At 42.5% G+C, this 15,771-nt stretch overlaps 1 protein-coding gene across 1 annotated transcript; it reads right to left on the reverse strand.

Moving 5' to 3' along the window:
• Positions 1–96: 96 nt before the first annotated feature.
• Positions 97–14,080, reverse strand: shc2 (SHC (Src homology 2 domain containing) transforming protein 2). Its single transcript, XM_031864289.1, has 13 exons — positions 13,295–14,080; positions 9,972–10,042; positions 7,684–7,744; positions 7,270–7,389; positions 6,639–6,692; positions 6,393–6,444; positions 5,923–6,049; positions 4,157–4,337; positions 3,569–3,662; positions 2,728–2,907; positions 2,308–2,630; positions 2,019–2,170; positions 97–933 (listed from the first exon to the last, which is right to left on the reverse strand). The coding sequence occupies exons 1-12, from the start codon at positions 14,045–14,047 to the stop codon at positions 2,042–2,044; spliced, it is 2,145 nt and encodes a 714-aa protein (XP_031720149.1). The 5' UTR covers positions 14,048–14,080; the 3' UTR covers positions 97–933; positions 2,019–2,041.
• Positions 14,081–15,771: the final 1,691 nt, after the last annotated feature.

The following is a 15,771-nucleotide window of genomic DNA, read 5'->3' on the forward strand; positions in this document are numbered from 1 at the left end:
GAGCTTGTATGCAGAGTTTTAAACCCCAGGGCGTGATATTGATTTGAAATCTGACCAATGATGTCCACAGACTTATACAACGAGCATGTCTTTAACAAATTATGAGCAGTCCTTACAAACACAAATGACTGATATTTATGGTAAATGTGATAAAACTTTCAAGACAATGTATTATATGTCCACTTGACTGTCTATATGAAGATAATAATACTTTTTTTTTTTTTACTGGGATTTGGTGCCTCGATTATCATGGAGAAACAAAACAAAGAGGCAGAAGTATGTGTGTCTCTTTCATAAATCCAGCACTGACTCATGCTCAGTATGTTTCCATTGTGCCATCTCAGGGTCAGGTACAGTCTTTACATTCCAGTGAAACAGACACTTCTTCCGTTGTCTCACAGTATTTTCATGCCTTGCATTTACACAGAAATGAATGACAGAGTAACCTGACATCAACCAGATTTGTTTTGTTCAGAGTTTTGTTATGGCGATGTCCATTATTTGTTCTGTGAATGACCTGCGACTGACTGACCGGTCATGATACCAAGCCATGGTTCACTGGAAGCACCTCACTACGACAGGCATTGCAGGACTTCACTGTGTATCAAATCCTTATTTGATTCCCCAAAGTTCCTCTTCAAACAGTCGTCGGGCTTTGGTTGACAAATTCTGTCTGGAATTCGTCAAACTGTGGATTCTTAATAGCTTCATGCTGAGGAGTTTATGACAGGCGAGGGATAGTTCGGTTAATCCAGGCAAAAGGCAGAGAAAGTACAAAGAGAAGTCAGATGCCTCAGTCTCCGTAACGGAATTGTTCACGGAAAGAAAGCGTCACCGCTATCCTTTGTTGCACATAGATATCCATCCGTAATCAATTATTTCCATGTTCATTTATATTTTCTGTAGTGTTTTCATGGGAACTCAAGAATTCAGCTGTGAAATATAGAAGACAAAGAAGGATGATTATTTTTGATACATTGAAAGTTAATACAGTCATTTTTTTTAGGCTTGTAGATAAAATAGTCACATGACGCTAGATAATCTGTCCATTTCTTTACTGTAGTTAAATTCCTATTGATCACCCACAACCAGCATTTCTTATTTCAAACATGAATCTGTCCATTATTTTAATAGTTCAGTATTGTATGAAAGATAACAGGTATGTTTATGCATGGCAGAGGCACTAATAGGCCATCACTCATTTTCGTTTCCACATTTATGTTTAAAATAAAAACGTCAATTTGAATAGCTTGTATGATTATCATGCAATTGACAGACGATGTTGATGTTGGCATTGGTATCAGCTGACAAGGTATGTTTATAAATGGCAGTGGCACGGCCCCCCTACTCACTGTACCTTGCACATGTTTAAAATAAAAACATGAATATATGAACCTGTGTATTATTTGAATAGCTTAGTATTGAATGCACAATAAAGAGGTATGTTTATACACGGCACTAGGCCCAGTTTAATATAAAACACAATTGTATACAATATATATAGTCAGGGGTCCCTGCTCCATCTCTCTATCAGTTTGGGGGTCCTTGGCCTGAAAAACATTGAAGACCCCTGACCTAAGCTGCATGTCTTTGGACTGTGGACTGACACGAGGAGCACATGCAAATCCCATGAGGAAGGCCCCCCCTATGAGGCGACAGTGCTAGCCACTACACCACCGTGAAGCGCTCTTCTTAATATATATTATTTTCTCCGCTGCCCCACTGATAGGCCCTTTTCACAGCAGCCATTTTGACATATCATTGCAGGGTAAACAAAGGTGTAATTAATGAGATTAATTATGGCCCCGATCCACTGAGAATGGGCCAGGGCCCTTGTATTCTGCATGCTGGCTCACTGAAATGTCTGTGACACACTAAATAGAATGGGACCATAATTCATTTTATCAATTACAGCTGTGTTTACCTCTATGGCTGCAGTGAAAAGGGCCTATATCTGCATTTTCAATCATGAAATCATTTTAGGCATCTCGTATATACGTAGTACACTGCATGCTTACCTTCCCATGAAGGGCCAGGTGGCTCACTGTTTCCTCCTGACCACCTGTTTGAGGTGGAGCTCACTCTCTGCTGCTACAATAGGCAGCTCGTTCTTAAGGTGGTATGAGATAAGGTGGCTTATGCTCTCAAATAACATGTCTTTGGTTCGGACCTGTGCGGAGTACAGATAAAGACGGGAGGATGTAAGTTATTGTGTTCACTACATAAAGCACAAACCTTCCAAGCAGGATGTACAGTATGAACTTTTGTATTTTTGGTACGCTGTTTTTAGCTTGCTGCCGGACTCACCACTCCCTCAGGGTCCACTAGCAGTAGGTGTTTGGGCAGCCCACAGTGCATGCCGGTTAGCACATACTGTCCTGGGTTGGTAGTGCTCTCCCGGACCAGGAAGTCTCCGTCTCGGACCAGGAGTTTCTCTGCGTCTCGCCTGCTCATGCGGCTGTGGTACCACATCTCCCTGCGGAGCTGCTCCTCGTTTGGGGCCACGGGGGCTCGACGGCGTGGAGGGCTGGGCCACTGGTCCTCCAGGATCCGGACACCCCCCCCTCCAGCTGCAGATCCAGCAGCTCCTCCACAGGCCTCGTGGAGCTTCAGGGCGTCCTCGAAGGGCCCTAAAAGGACAACGATTTTTCAAAAAGACAAATGTGGTCACTCTATAGTATTTTTCAAAATGTGTCAGCCTGTGTCCCAGTAACCCTCAGGACTTACTCATGTCAAAGAGGTCCATTTTTGGACTGTCTGGTGCCCGGGGCCCTCTGTGTGCATTGGGCCCCTGCGCCAGGGAATCCAGGTTTTCCAGACTTTGGGTGTTGACGTACTGATGTTCCTCGTAATCTCTGCTGCCTGGTGGCTGGCCGTCAGCACACAGGTAACCATCTGATGTCAGACCTGAGAAAGACAGGTGCCCTCAATACATTTTTTTAATTCTGGATGTGTGTGTGTGTGTGTGTGTCATGTATGTGTGTGAAACATGTTTGTTTCTAATCTTTTGACTCCATCTAGTGGTCAAAATCACAACTTGAAATATTGAGCTTTGTCAGGTACCACATTGTATGAATAGATTACTTCAATAAATAATCTAAGACAATCAAACCAGTTGCTCTATTGATCTTAAGTGGGTGTGTATTGCTAAAGTCATAATCATAGAACAATTGTAAGTAGCAACCAATGACGAGGCAGCCGTCCCTCCACCAAAACAGTAAAGAAGCTTCTCACAATACTAATATTAAATAACAAATGTTAACTGCTGTGTTCATTGCATATTTCTACACTAAATTTGTCTGAATCTTATCCACGACTATATTATTATGTCAAAAGTCTTTCTACTATTGTTTTAAAAGTCTTTTGTCAAGAAGGCCATCCTGAATAATAATCCCAAGAATCCTAATTCTAAGTAACCTTCATTCAGGGCACAAAGTGCAGTGAGGACTGGTCATGTACCATAACAAGTCACACAATGTCAAATATTTTCAGAGAGATAAGAACACACAATTTCATCACAAATGTATTTCCAGGTGTAATACCCCTCTACGGCCACCGGGTGTCTCACCTGAGCTGCTGGTCGTCTCAGTGTCCCAGTGCAGTTCATAGCACAGCTGGCCGGGGGGATAAGAAGCCTGCTCCCTCCTCGCTGGGGAGCCCATCTGCAAACACACACAGCAGAGGAACACATCCTCAATACATTTAGTAGCTCTATATACCTGAATGGACAACTCTCTCATCTCTTGTCCTGCACCTAATGTAGTTTGGAAGCACTCTATTTCAAACATTAGCTACAGCATGTCACCGTCATTTGAACAAGGGAGAAAAGGAATGATTTCTCTCACGCGGTGGGCAACAGAGGAGCCAAGGCTTTTTATGTAATCACATCTATCTTTGGCAATTACGGTGCAGGCACATTGGGAAGACATGATGGAGTATATTTTCATGCTCCAGCTGTTTAATTCCACGTAAACAACACGGGGAAGGAGCAAGAAAACATATCAGTCACCGGTTGATGAGGGAGCTGTCAAAGAGCTTGGCTGTCATTGTCTGGTAAAGTTTAGTCATTGACAATGTCCAGATGGAGCTTTGATTACATCTGATGATGTTAAGATGGTAAGGTTACGTCCAGAAACAATCGTGCCTGGAGATTCACCTGTGCTGCCGTCTTGCTCTGTGGTTGTGTGTGGATGTGACCCAGCAGAGCTCCATTTGGCCTGAGTCTAGAGTCCACCACTCCCCCGACAGGAGGCTCCTTCCCTGGGATGCTGTTGTAGTAATTATGTTCAGAGAAGTCCTCATCCTCCCCCCACATCACCTCTTCTGTCCTGACAGACCTGAAGAAGTGAAAAAGATACATTTGATTATCATAACCACACAATTAACACCACAACTTCGATAATGTAAACTACTGGTTCCCAAAATGGGGGTCTTAGCCCCGACTGGGGGTCGCCGAAGCCTCACACGAGGTCTTACAAGTTGTATTCTGTTGTCGTTTTGGATTTGTGCACATATTAGGGTTTTCCATTGTAGTTTCAATTGCAATCTATTGTTGTTTTGTTGCTTTTGTTGCTGATATACAATACTCCCTATTCACTTTAACTTGTACAACACTTTACAACTCTAGTTGTTTTTAAATGTGGTATACACATAAACTTGACTGTTTGATTTTAAGGGCTGTAAGACAGCTTTAAAAAATATACACAGTTGGCCTATATCTCAGCATTTCTGTAAAGATAAAAAATGTCTAAAGTGTGAATTATTGTTTAAGATCTAAACTAAAAAAGAAATCTCAAAGGATGAAGGCACGGTGAAGACCTGAATACAAGCTGTATTCAGAGAGCCTTCCCTCTCTGCTAAACAGCCTCTTCCAGCATTAGAAATATGCGCAGTTAAACCAACCAAAGAGACAATATAACAATGGCCAAGCGTCAAGAGGAAAACACTAAATTGGTCAAAAAAGAAGCCTACTACGTATGTACGATTGTTAAAAATAAAAGTAAATTAATAAATATATAATACAGTATTTTAATAAAGATACTAACGCAATATTCACAGGAAATAATCGTTATTGCGTTCACTATTTGGGTTAGTTCAGTCTGTTCAGATCCGTTCTGTACTGTTATTGTTATGCATGATGTATAATATAAATATGTCACTTAGTCAGGGGTCGTCAGTTTTCGCAATGATAGAAAAGGGGTCCCTTTAGGAAAAGGATTAATGTTGAAATCATTATTGTATTATTGTATTATTACGCTTTATAGTGATTAATAGTATCATAATGATAAGGAGATCTGGGTTCTCAAAAGGATTCAGTCTGATTAGATGACATGTCCACATCTGAAAGGGATCTTTATAAATCTGATAGAGATTCATCAGATTTAACAGTCCGTAGTTTCTCTTGTGTCTGCAGTGGCATCACTGCAGCACTTGGGGTTTGCTCCAAAGAGGTGAGAAGATCAGTGCGGATCAATATTATGAGACGGACTTTAGGTAATACAAGAACAAGCTATCATGTCTCCTTGTAACAAATAATAAAGAAATGTGAGAGTTGAACAGTAGATCAGGTGTTTGAGGAGGAAAACGTGACTAAGCTCTTTTATGTCGGACACCTGGTCAGTATTTATGTCAAAGTGTGATTGATTGTGCCAACCTCCAATTTCACTTCCTGTGGGTGTCAATCTTCCTAAAATAACATAAAATGTTTCCTTGACATTGAAGTGTCAACAATTTTAATAGTATTTTTTTTGTTTTTGCAACAGGAACTTACAACATGCAGTTATTTCTCAGCACCATGGTGCCTGTTATTTTACAAATCAATGATTATCTGTCGTGTCGCCACGCCACAGATTTTGAGGACAGTAACGAAAACGCTTTTCATCGTTTAATAGAAGTCATGATTGTGGCTGTGCAGCATGTTACCTCTCCATAGACGCCATGGTTTTGGGAGGACTGTGTAGGTACTGTTTGAACTGCAGCTCGAAGGCTTGGCCGATGGTACTGATGACACCCTGGGCTAAACCGTCTGAGCACTCCAGGATGTGACATGCTGCAGGAAACAAAACAAGAGAATACTAGCTTAGCGTTTAACCATTTCTTTCCAAAACACTATATGGTCATTTCGATTTTTCTTTTCTTCCTTTTAATGAGGCGATACCTTGCTAAAGAATATTAGTAATTTCTATTCTAAATCAAGAACTGTAGACGAGGTTAAAGTAAAGTCTACTTTCATATCAAGAATAGCTTCCAATATGCTATGAGCTCACTTTTTTAATTTAATACTATGTCATTGTGGCATCATAAAATACATATAAAAGTGAGTAATCCATAATTAAGATACAATCCATTATTGTATAAATGTGGTTATGAAACTGAGGCTTTTCCGGACGTACCTCTCTGATTCACTGGGTCTTTGGCCACATACGCAACATAATCAGGCGTGTCCTGCAACAGAAAGGCAGATAAATCTAATTAGACCAGATAAATTAGACATATATAACTAAATAAAAGCCCTCATTGATTCTTTGGGTCATGAGATTGGAAACCAGTAAAATGGAATCCAGTCAGATGTTTGCAGTCTGCGAACATGTCCATTCCAACAACAACGTAGAGAGCTGGGAGCGAAACGCTGCACTCACTGTGTCTCCTCCAGAGGCAAATGAGATGGACTGCATGGGATGGTGTGCTATCACCTGAAAGAGACAAGCGGATAAAACAGAGGAACATTGATTAATGTGGATACAGACAAGACATATGGGCAGGAAGATAAGAGATGTCAAAGCACAAAATAGTTTAGTAAGCAGTTAGTCAAAACATTCAGGTTTTTAACACGATGCCAATACACTTTTGAAGTTAAGTGTTACTACACACCGATTATTTTTCATATTTTTATTTTCAGCAAAGACGAAATGCTGCTGAACATCATGTCAACCGTTATAGAACGATGTAATATTTAACAATGACCACCCCGACTATTATTAAATAAGAAAACTTAATTTATTTGTGGTCAGGAAGAAACTCTTTTTAGCAGTAGACAATAACTACTACTACTACAAATAATAATTGAATTAAGGCCAGACACGACAGGCAACAACATCATTTTTCATGCACTGATTTTTCTTTCAGACAAGTGGAAATAGTCACAAACTGAATTGTTGAAGGCAGATTTTTTTATTTTTTTTTTTTTATTCGATTTTTCAAAATACCAAAGAGATATCCAAAATTTCCCGATAAAAAACTTTGACTCTAATCTGCCAACAAACATCATACCTGTCGTGTGGTGGGGATAAGCAGACCGAGGCCATCTATGGAAATATTGACGGCAATACCCATGCCTGCAAATCGCAGATTACTTTTCCCCATAACGGACTGGAGCGCTTTGTTATGGGCCTGCATGAGGAGGAAAAAAGAGAGAATGCAGTAGAATTTACAATCACATTTTTTAAACTGTACTTTTATTCAGAAAACATTAAACGTCATCCTGTACTTACTGCATTTGTTATGAGACAAAGTACTTGTTTATGTTTATCAGGACAATTCAGACATCATTTAAGTGTCTTAGGTTTCTTAAAACCACCGTACTAACCTGTGTGTTAACCCATAGTTCTCCAGCAGGGGTACAACAACTTAGTATGTAGTAACAGTAGTGTAATGAAACATGCAAAGTATGAGTTTCCTATTAACCTTCTTCTTCCACGCTCCCTTCCCGCCTGGCACAGTGTCACACAGCCTGTTGATGGCTTCCCTAATCAGGAGAATGAAGAGAGGTCAACGGTCAGACTCCAGTGGGACACTGATCTCAAAGCCTCAAGGACACTAAAAGTTAAAATCACATGGATTCCCTTCAACAATATCAGGAGCATAACTGAGACTGAACGTTTTAAATGCTGAGTCAGAGTTCAGGGGTACAAAAAACTGCTGCGTCACAATAATGGATTAAACAAGAACAGAAGCTTTGTGTTCCCTCCCTTGGGCTAAGGTCACAGGTCGCAGTTCAAATGTCAAGAAAAGGTTTCCAGCAGGTCTGTTCGCCAGCACTAAACTAGTTCTTACCACTGATGTTAACCGACAGTGATTTATCATCCCGTGTTTAACTCCCTGTCCAATTAGGGGAGAAGAAACACTATAATTTGCCAAAATAAAGTGTCTTCCACTGCTTCTTTAGGGCATCGTTACTCACATTTATTTTCCTGCAGTGCAATTCTCTCCGCAGGTTTGTAACAACTTTGCAGTGAAGCTGCTATAACTCCTGGGATCGGTCGCCTAATGGGTGTTTAAAGCCGCTGTGTGTCTGGTGGCGGGAGTGTGGCATAATGTGGAATTGAGGCTGCAGGGGACGGCGGGGACGGCAGGCAAGAACCCAGCTGCCCCTATCAAGTGGCTCGTAAATATTTAAAAAGCAGCGTCCCGGGCCCCATCTCGAGTAAAGGTCTCAGGGATTTTTGAAAAACACCAGAATGTTCAAATGACTCATGCTGATGAGAGGGCAAAGGCATGAGGAAGAGGAGGAGGAGGAGGAGGAGAGAGATGGGCTGTTGTTGTTTTTGTCTGCAGTGTCGGTATCTTCCCTGCAATAAAATGCAGGGCCCCATTAACGCTGGTGTTGCTGTTTAACGCCGTGACACAGAGAGTACTGTTGGGAAAATGGAGCTTCTTCAAATCTAGGAGCGGAAGTACATTTTTGAAATACTGACAACCACTGAATGTTTTTGGTGTCGTTTTCCAGGACTAAATGAACTTGTGTACAAGTCAGCTCGCTGAAAAAAGGCCACGCTGTGGACACGTAATAAAGGTTTAGACTTTAAAACGCCGCTTTTGAATTGCACCCAGCAAGAATTAACATAGAGTAAAATATCTTGTTAAATTTGTTAGATTGATTAAGACGATCAATCATTGATTTTTGACCTTATGGGACGGATGCCCCCCCCGTGTTCCCCAAGGTATCAGAGACCTCATGCCGTTAGCATCACTGGGAAAATGTCAGTTTTAAAGCTGCTATTCATAAAATGTCTTGCACATGCAACTGAATGGAAAAGGCATTCAACTGAGGGAACGACTCTATAGTTAACAACCGCAAGGATGCAAAAATAAAACATATTTGTCATCAATGCACTAAAAGTATAATGACTAAAAGCTGGCTTAGTCATCTTATGCTGGGTTTGATTTCTCCATTTGCTAATGTTTTGCTTTTTTTTTTAACTCTCCTCCTCCTCTTCAAGAAGTTACAGCCGCAGACATTATCCAGCAGGGTGCGTTCATGGGGACCACTGCAGCTTTCCACAGTCATTAGTAAACATCATCAATAATAGATCTCCCTCTCTATCACTCCATCCTCTGCAGTCTCCTCCCCCTGCACTTAAGCCTCGGATGCACGGTGGGCTCCGATTACATGCCGATCGATTGTGGAGGAGAGAGAGGAGGGCGAGAGACAGAGAGGGAGGGAGTGTGTTTCTCCCATGAGGCCCAGGATTGCAAAGAGCCCTGCATTTATAACAATAACATCACATGTAGGGCATAACAACACGACACAGACACACTAAGACCCCGAGGTGTACTTCTCTATGTATCGTCACTGGGCACATATACATTAACATTGTATTGCTGCCATTCTTCAAAACCTCCTGACTTAAGTTTTGGTTTACATTGTTTATACTTGCATTAGCATTTCATTTTCGTGGTAAATGATGAAGTAGGTTTTGGTAAAAGTTTCTCCACATTTCCACAAAGTTAGCTATAGGTGTAACCCAAATATAAACATTTAACAGCATTGACACTATAGGTAAATTTAAATCAAACCAAATTAACTCTAAATAACAGCCACAAACTGACACATACCGCTGGTAGAAATTTGATATCATAGTGGCTGTTACTTCAGTTAATCCTATATATATATATATATATATATATATATATATATATTGGATCAAATTCTCCTGACTCATCACTACTAGTGTAGATGGTCACCAGCATACCTTGTCACCTGAGTCCGCGTGTTGAAGTCCAGGGAGCGCATTGACTTCAATACTTCAATGCAGCCCATGTACTGCAAAAAGAAACAAACAGAAAACAAGTTTGGGAAATAATAATTATCAACGTGTCATGTGAATTTTAAAATAAATGCTGAACTTCAAAAAAACTCACTCTGGAAAACTATTGAGGTCACTGGCTTTCTGAGAACTTGCATAATAAATAAGCACTTTAAAGTAGTATAGCAAATGTTGCATTTGGAGTAAAATGTTTCAAAAAAATCTTCCTTAAAAAATATGCAGTCTACAATATGTAATCCATGAATGGTAAGCATGACAATTTTCCCAAAATGCATCATAATCGAACTTAAAACCCCATATATAAGGCCATTAAAGTGTACTCCAGCTGAGCAGCTTCCTAATGGCTGTCAGGTTGGGGTGATAATAGCACCTTGACTAGATTAGCAGCACTAAGAGCTCCAAATCATGGAGAAACTGCAGCTTCTCAAGCCTCTGGGGGATGCTGAGGGTGCGAGTGTGTTTGTGTATAAAATCCATCCATGTGAGGATGTCTTGTACTGATTTGAATATCTGTCAGGTTTACATGAAAAGACGAAGGCGTGTGTAAAATGTGCAATTCATACATCTATACATCAGAATAATGAAAAATCGTCTGACTGTGGCACATTCACAGCCTTGATTAGGACAAACCAATAAATAACATTTAAATAAAAAGAATAGCACTGTTGGCGTTACCATTGAATGTGAAAGGCAGCATCAGTGGCTGTGTTTCGCCTGCACTCATCTCAAATATCATACAGACCTTCGTGACGTAAAACTCTTCAGCGGTATATTAGCTTATGTGATTTATGAACTCTGTGTGAAACTAATACGGTGCTACATAATTCATATCCTCTCCAACACCACTTTGGCTCAGTTGATGCCATATTTAGTGCAGTTTCCAGGATTGTTGGTGACTGCAACGGACAGCAGACAGACCACACGGCAGCCATACAAACAAACACAGAGAGAGAGAGAGAGAGAGAGAGAGAGAGAGAGAGAGAGAACAACCTTTGAGCCCGAGAGCTTAATGAGCGTTCTAACCAGATTTGGAGACGAGGGGAAGTCTTCCATCAGGAAAATTGTCTCTCTTTTTTCCTTCCCTCTCTCTGCCAATGCCTCCATTGTCACACACTCATCTGCTGATGAAACGCATCCCCTCTTCTATCACCCTATCTGCACTGCCCTTCCTTTTGGACCAAGTCTCCAGCACACGATTCCTAGTACTGCAGGGACACCGACTGTCCGAGAAGCATTCCTCGGAAATGTAACAACACTGGCATGCCCGGGGTAAACTTTGTGGCATTGTGCCTCCTTTGAGATAAATCATAGTCGTTTTGTAGTTTATCAATGTAGAAACTAATGCACTAATGTCCCATTTACTTATGTAATAACTTCTCATTTAACCACTAAAGGCAAGGCAGGATCGAAAAGCATGTAAGTTGTGTAACGATGGATGGGCGGATGATGGACAGATACTGAGGACAGCAGGATGTTACCAAACAGTATCTGGATAGTGTAGGTGATGAATGAGTAGGGTCTCCCCCCCCCCCCCCCAAAGTTCTGTTGATGCAATCCTGTCTTGTAATTCATGTTGCCAAAGTAAATGTCTCATGTCCTGGACAACAAAGATCCTTCTCTCATACTTTTGTGCACTGACAGCATCTGACCACAAAATGTACTCGCTGCACCATGGAAGGACCTTTCTGGTTAGAGGTATTCATAATGTGACTGATTAATACTGTGCTCCAGACTGTGAGGGAACAGCATAAAATGATAGCAGTCTGGTTTTTATGTTGCTCTCTCAATGATAGCAGCGTTGGCAGCTGCAGTGCTTTGTTTGATGCTTGCTTGCTGCAGTGTCCTGGCTGTCAAAGAGGGCAGATGCAGGCCAGACACAGAGCCTGACATGGCTGTGTGGACAAAGGGAAAGTGCAAAGGAGGAAACCAATACTGCAAAACATACTTGTGTCTTCACCAGCAGAGGAGTGACTGTGTGGGAGCGAGAGGCACTGAAACAGAAATAGAGGGAGGGAGAGCTGTACGCTATGCTATGCTGAATAAAAATGGCACAGGGCAGCAGAAATCTTCTGTCACATTGACACTAATACATGCAGCAAGTGCTCCTCCCTGCATAGATTTACCACTGAATTGCACGTATAGTTCTGCATCTCAAACATTAGCTTGCACAGGTTATTTAAAATGATTGCACAGCAATGAGCGCACTCCAAAGCTCGGTCTGACAATTAACCGAGATATCAATCAAACATTGGAGCAGCACTTGTTATGAATCCGGGAAAGCTTTGCATGATGATAGGAGCTCATCACCGGACCCCCTCCCATACCGACCCAACCGTCCTCATCCTCATCACATGATGCAAATGACTGTGATTAAATGTAATTGAATATAGGAATGAATGGTGCCTGTATAATGGCATTAGAAGGCGTCCTTGAGCCCCAGGCTGAGCTAATCAAGAGCCATGTCATTAGTTTGAGGAGAGGGGGGGGGGGGGGGGAGCAGCGCAAGAGGGGCAGAGGTGAACAGGAGCGGGGGATCGCTAAGGGGAGATCATTGACATTGACGTCAAGCAGTCTGCTCGGGGTGGCAACCCCTTTGTAAACACAAATCACAAGTCACCAACTACATTAAAGACTTGGATTCGCTCAGATATTGTAACTCACATTTCGTGGATACGATCTTAAGTTGTCCTTGCACACGTGAATGTAAACAATCCAGAAACCACACAAACACTCCCACAAGCTTACAGTGGGAGCTCACAATCAGGCATAGGTTGCATGCACTATAAATACAGATGGTTATTTTTCAAAGTAGATCATATGATGCATACAACCTTTGGTAAACACTGCAATAATAAAATACCTTGCTACAGTCTGTGCACATCATTCTAATGGGTGATCTTTCTCCACCCTGACGCCGGTGTGCTATCCTGTCGCAGTCACACCAAGCCATCTATCTGGATTATATATTCCCCAGCCCTCACCACATGAGCTGCATAACAAACTGCCTGGCACTGTGGTGTCCTTTTGTTTCCCACCCAGATAGAGAAACCTATAAATGGGGCTATTAATATTTCGTGGTTCATCGATTCTTGTGAGCAGTAAATATGTGAGCACCAGAGGAAGAAAAGTTGTTTCTTTTTGTTGCGCACACTTTCCAAACAAACCCTGAATTAAGTGGATGTTTAAGAAGTGTACCTTTACAATGTATATACTGCATGCATTAAAAAAAAAGGTGCCCACTGACTCACCCTGACAATATAAGAGGCCCCTGGTCCTGCTATCTTCTTGTCAGGGTGCAGCCAGCCTTGAGAGGGTTTGTGGATGAAGCCACCCTTCTGGGTGAAGTCCTCTCCCTCGAGCCACATGCCTTCCACCCTTGTCCTGCGGACCATTCCTGACCTGGAGCCGCTGGAACCCCCAGGGCTCGCCATGGCCTCTGTGGCCCCAAATCCGTGGCCCCCTGGATTGGCAGAGTTCGCCGCCGCAAGTGCTCGCTGCCCTCGAATGGCCTGCAAGGAACAGGGGGTGACACAGACAGGGTCACAAGAGTTAAGCACCGCTGCGAGACTGGCCACCGGGCCGCTGGCTGAGGCCACACCACTGTGCCTGTGTGATGAGGAGCTATGTGAAGAAGAGGTCTGGGAAGGAGCCGCCTTCCCTGGGTCCTTGCTAGAGCTGGAGCTGGACGGGCTCCGGCTGAGCAGGGAGTTGGAGAACTTCCACTGGGGCATCCTGGGGATGAGCATGCAGAAAGTTGTGGTGGTATCCTGCTCCCCATCCAGGGAAGGGGAGTCGGCCAGGGCTGCAGCCCCGGCAGAGGAGGACGATCTGGCAGTGTGATCCAGAGGAGGCAGAGGAGGCAGGGGAGGCAGAGGAAGGCTCGTGGCGGAGACCACCGGTGTGGCCACAACTTTGCCGCTCATGGCTAAGCTCTGCATCAGGTCGTCAGAGGAGGTCACAGACTCGTTGCGAAAGCGGCCATACTTTGGCTTAAGGAGCATGCCCGGAGGAGCCGCCTGGAGCAGGAGCTGAGAGGGGGGGGGATCACTGCCAGAGGGATGGGGAGGGGGGTAGGGGGAAGGGGGAAGGGGAGGGGGAGAGGTGTAATGGAGGAAGGGGGGGAAACTAGAGAGAAAATCTTCCAGGTGGAGTCCTATATCCTTGTCAACTGAACGCCGTCTGGTCCTCTCCCGTTCACACACATGCACACACACACTGTCCCGCTCTCAGGCCACTCTCCTCTCTGTCTGAGCTGGCCTGCTTCCTTTCACTGCCTTAGGCAGGCTCGCTGGTATACTCCCATTCTCCCTCTCTCTCTGTCTCTCTCTCTCTCTGGATGATGTCATTGGGTCTATTAGCCCTGCCCTGCCCAGCTGCTCTCAGACTGTATCAGCTAAAACACATCTGCCTGAACCGCAGTCAACCTCACACACACACACACACACACACACACACACACACACACTCTCTCTCTCTCTTTACAGAGCACCTATTTACTATACCGTAAGAGAGATTCTGCAAATGGATAACCTGTGTCAGTATATGTTAATCTTGAGGCTCAATTAGCAGCAGTATTTCAAACCTTTAAAATTGAACAATGCTGCCACTGTATAAATTTGAGACAACTGCAAAATGCAATATTAACATTATAAATACAATTACTGTGAAGTGAAGGGTCACTCGGAGAATCCACTTTCTTTTCTCTCTCTCTAGGTCAGGGGTCTTCAACATTTTTCAGGGCAAGGACCCCCAAACTGATAGAGATGGAGCAGGGACCCCCGACTATATATATTGTATAAAATTGTGTTTTATATTAAATGGGCCTAGTACCGTGTATAGCTCTTTATTGTGCATTCAATACTAAGCTATTCAAATAATACGCAGGTTCATATATTCATGTTTTTATTTTAAACATATGCAAGGTACAGTGAGCAGGGGGGCCGTGCTACATTTATAAACACACCTTGTCAGCTGATACCAATGCCAATATCAACATTGTCTGTCAATTGCATGATAATCATACAAGCTATTCAAATTGATGTTTTCATTTTAAACATAAATGTGGAAAACAAAACATTAGTGATGGCCTGCCATGCATGAACATACCTGTTATCTTGCATACAATACTGAACTTTTAAAATAATGGACAGACTCATGTTTGGGGAAACAACCAAAAATTTCGCAGGCCCCCTGCAGTACCTCCGCGGACCCACTAGGGGCCGCGGACCCCCTGTTGAACACCTCTGCTCTAGATGATAAATATTGAATATGAATAGACATTAAACGAAACTAAAAGCTAAATATATGAAAAATAAGCAAGCACTCCTGGTACCCTACCATCAATGTATTTTATAAATGTTTATATCTATTAGTAATGTATTTTACAGTAAGCATCAGCCCTAATCAGACTAGGAATGTTTTTCATGAGAGCTCAAAATGTGCAATGTACTGTAGAGTTTTAATGAAACACAAAATAGAAATAATAATTATAATATGGATTGTGAATGTGAGTAAATGTACTGGAATGAGTTTCATCTCATTAGTTAGAGTGTATTATGTGTGTGTGTGTGTGTCTCATCCATCTCCCCAGGGAGCAATCGGCCATTCCCAATCAAATCACTTCCACTCTGATTTCCACTCACAATTATAATTTTATCGTACACAGGAGTAAATAAAGCAGTGTGAAACAAACTGAGTTAAGCAGGTTTTCTCTTTTTCTTTTTTT

This window comes from Anarrhichthys ocellatus, unplaced genomic scaffold (assembly GCF_004355925.1).
Source record: "Anarrhichthys ocellatus isolate YVR2014 unplaced genomic scaffold, GSC_Weel_1.0 scaffold30, whole genome shotgun sequence".
Taxonomy (NCBI): Eukaryota; Metazoa; Chordata; class Actinopteri; order Perciformes; family Anarhichadidae; genus Anarrhichthys; species Anarrhichthys ocellatus.

What these genes read in the sequence shown, in the direction of transcription:
- shc2 (XM_031864289.1), bottom strand. Translation starts at nt 14,047, where the DNA reads ATGCTCCTTAAGCCAAAGTATGGCCGCTTTCGCAACGAGTCTGTGACC. An exon ending in GGGCCTCTTATATTGTCAGG is followed by an intron (nt 10,043 to 13,294) that starts GTGAGTCAGTGG and finishes TTCTTTTTGCAG; the next exon opens with TACATGGGCTGCATTGAAGT. An exon ending in TTGCCTCTGGAGGAGACACA is followed by an intron (nt 6,445 to 6,638) that starts GTGAGTGCAGCG and finishes TTTCTGTTGCAG; the next exon opens with GACACGCCTGATTATGTTGC.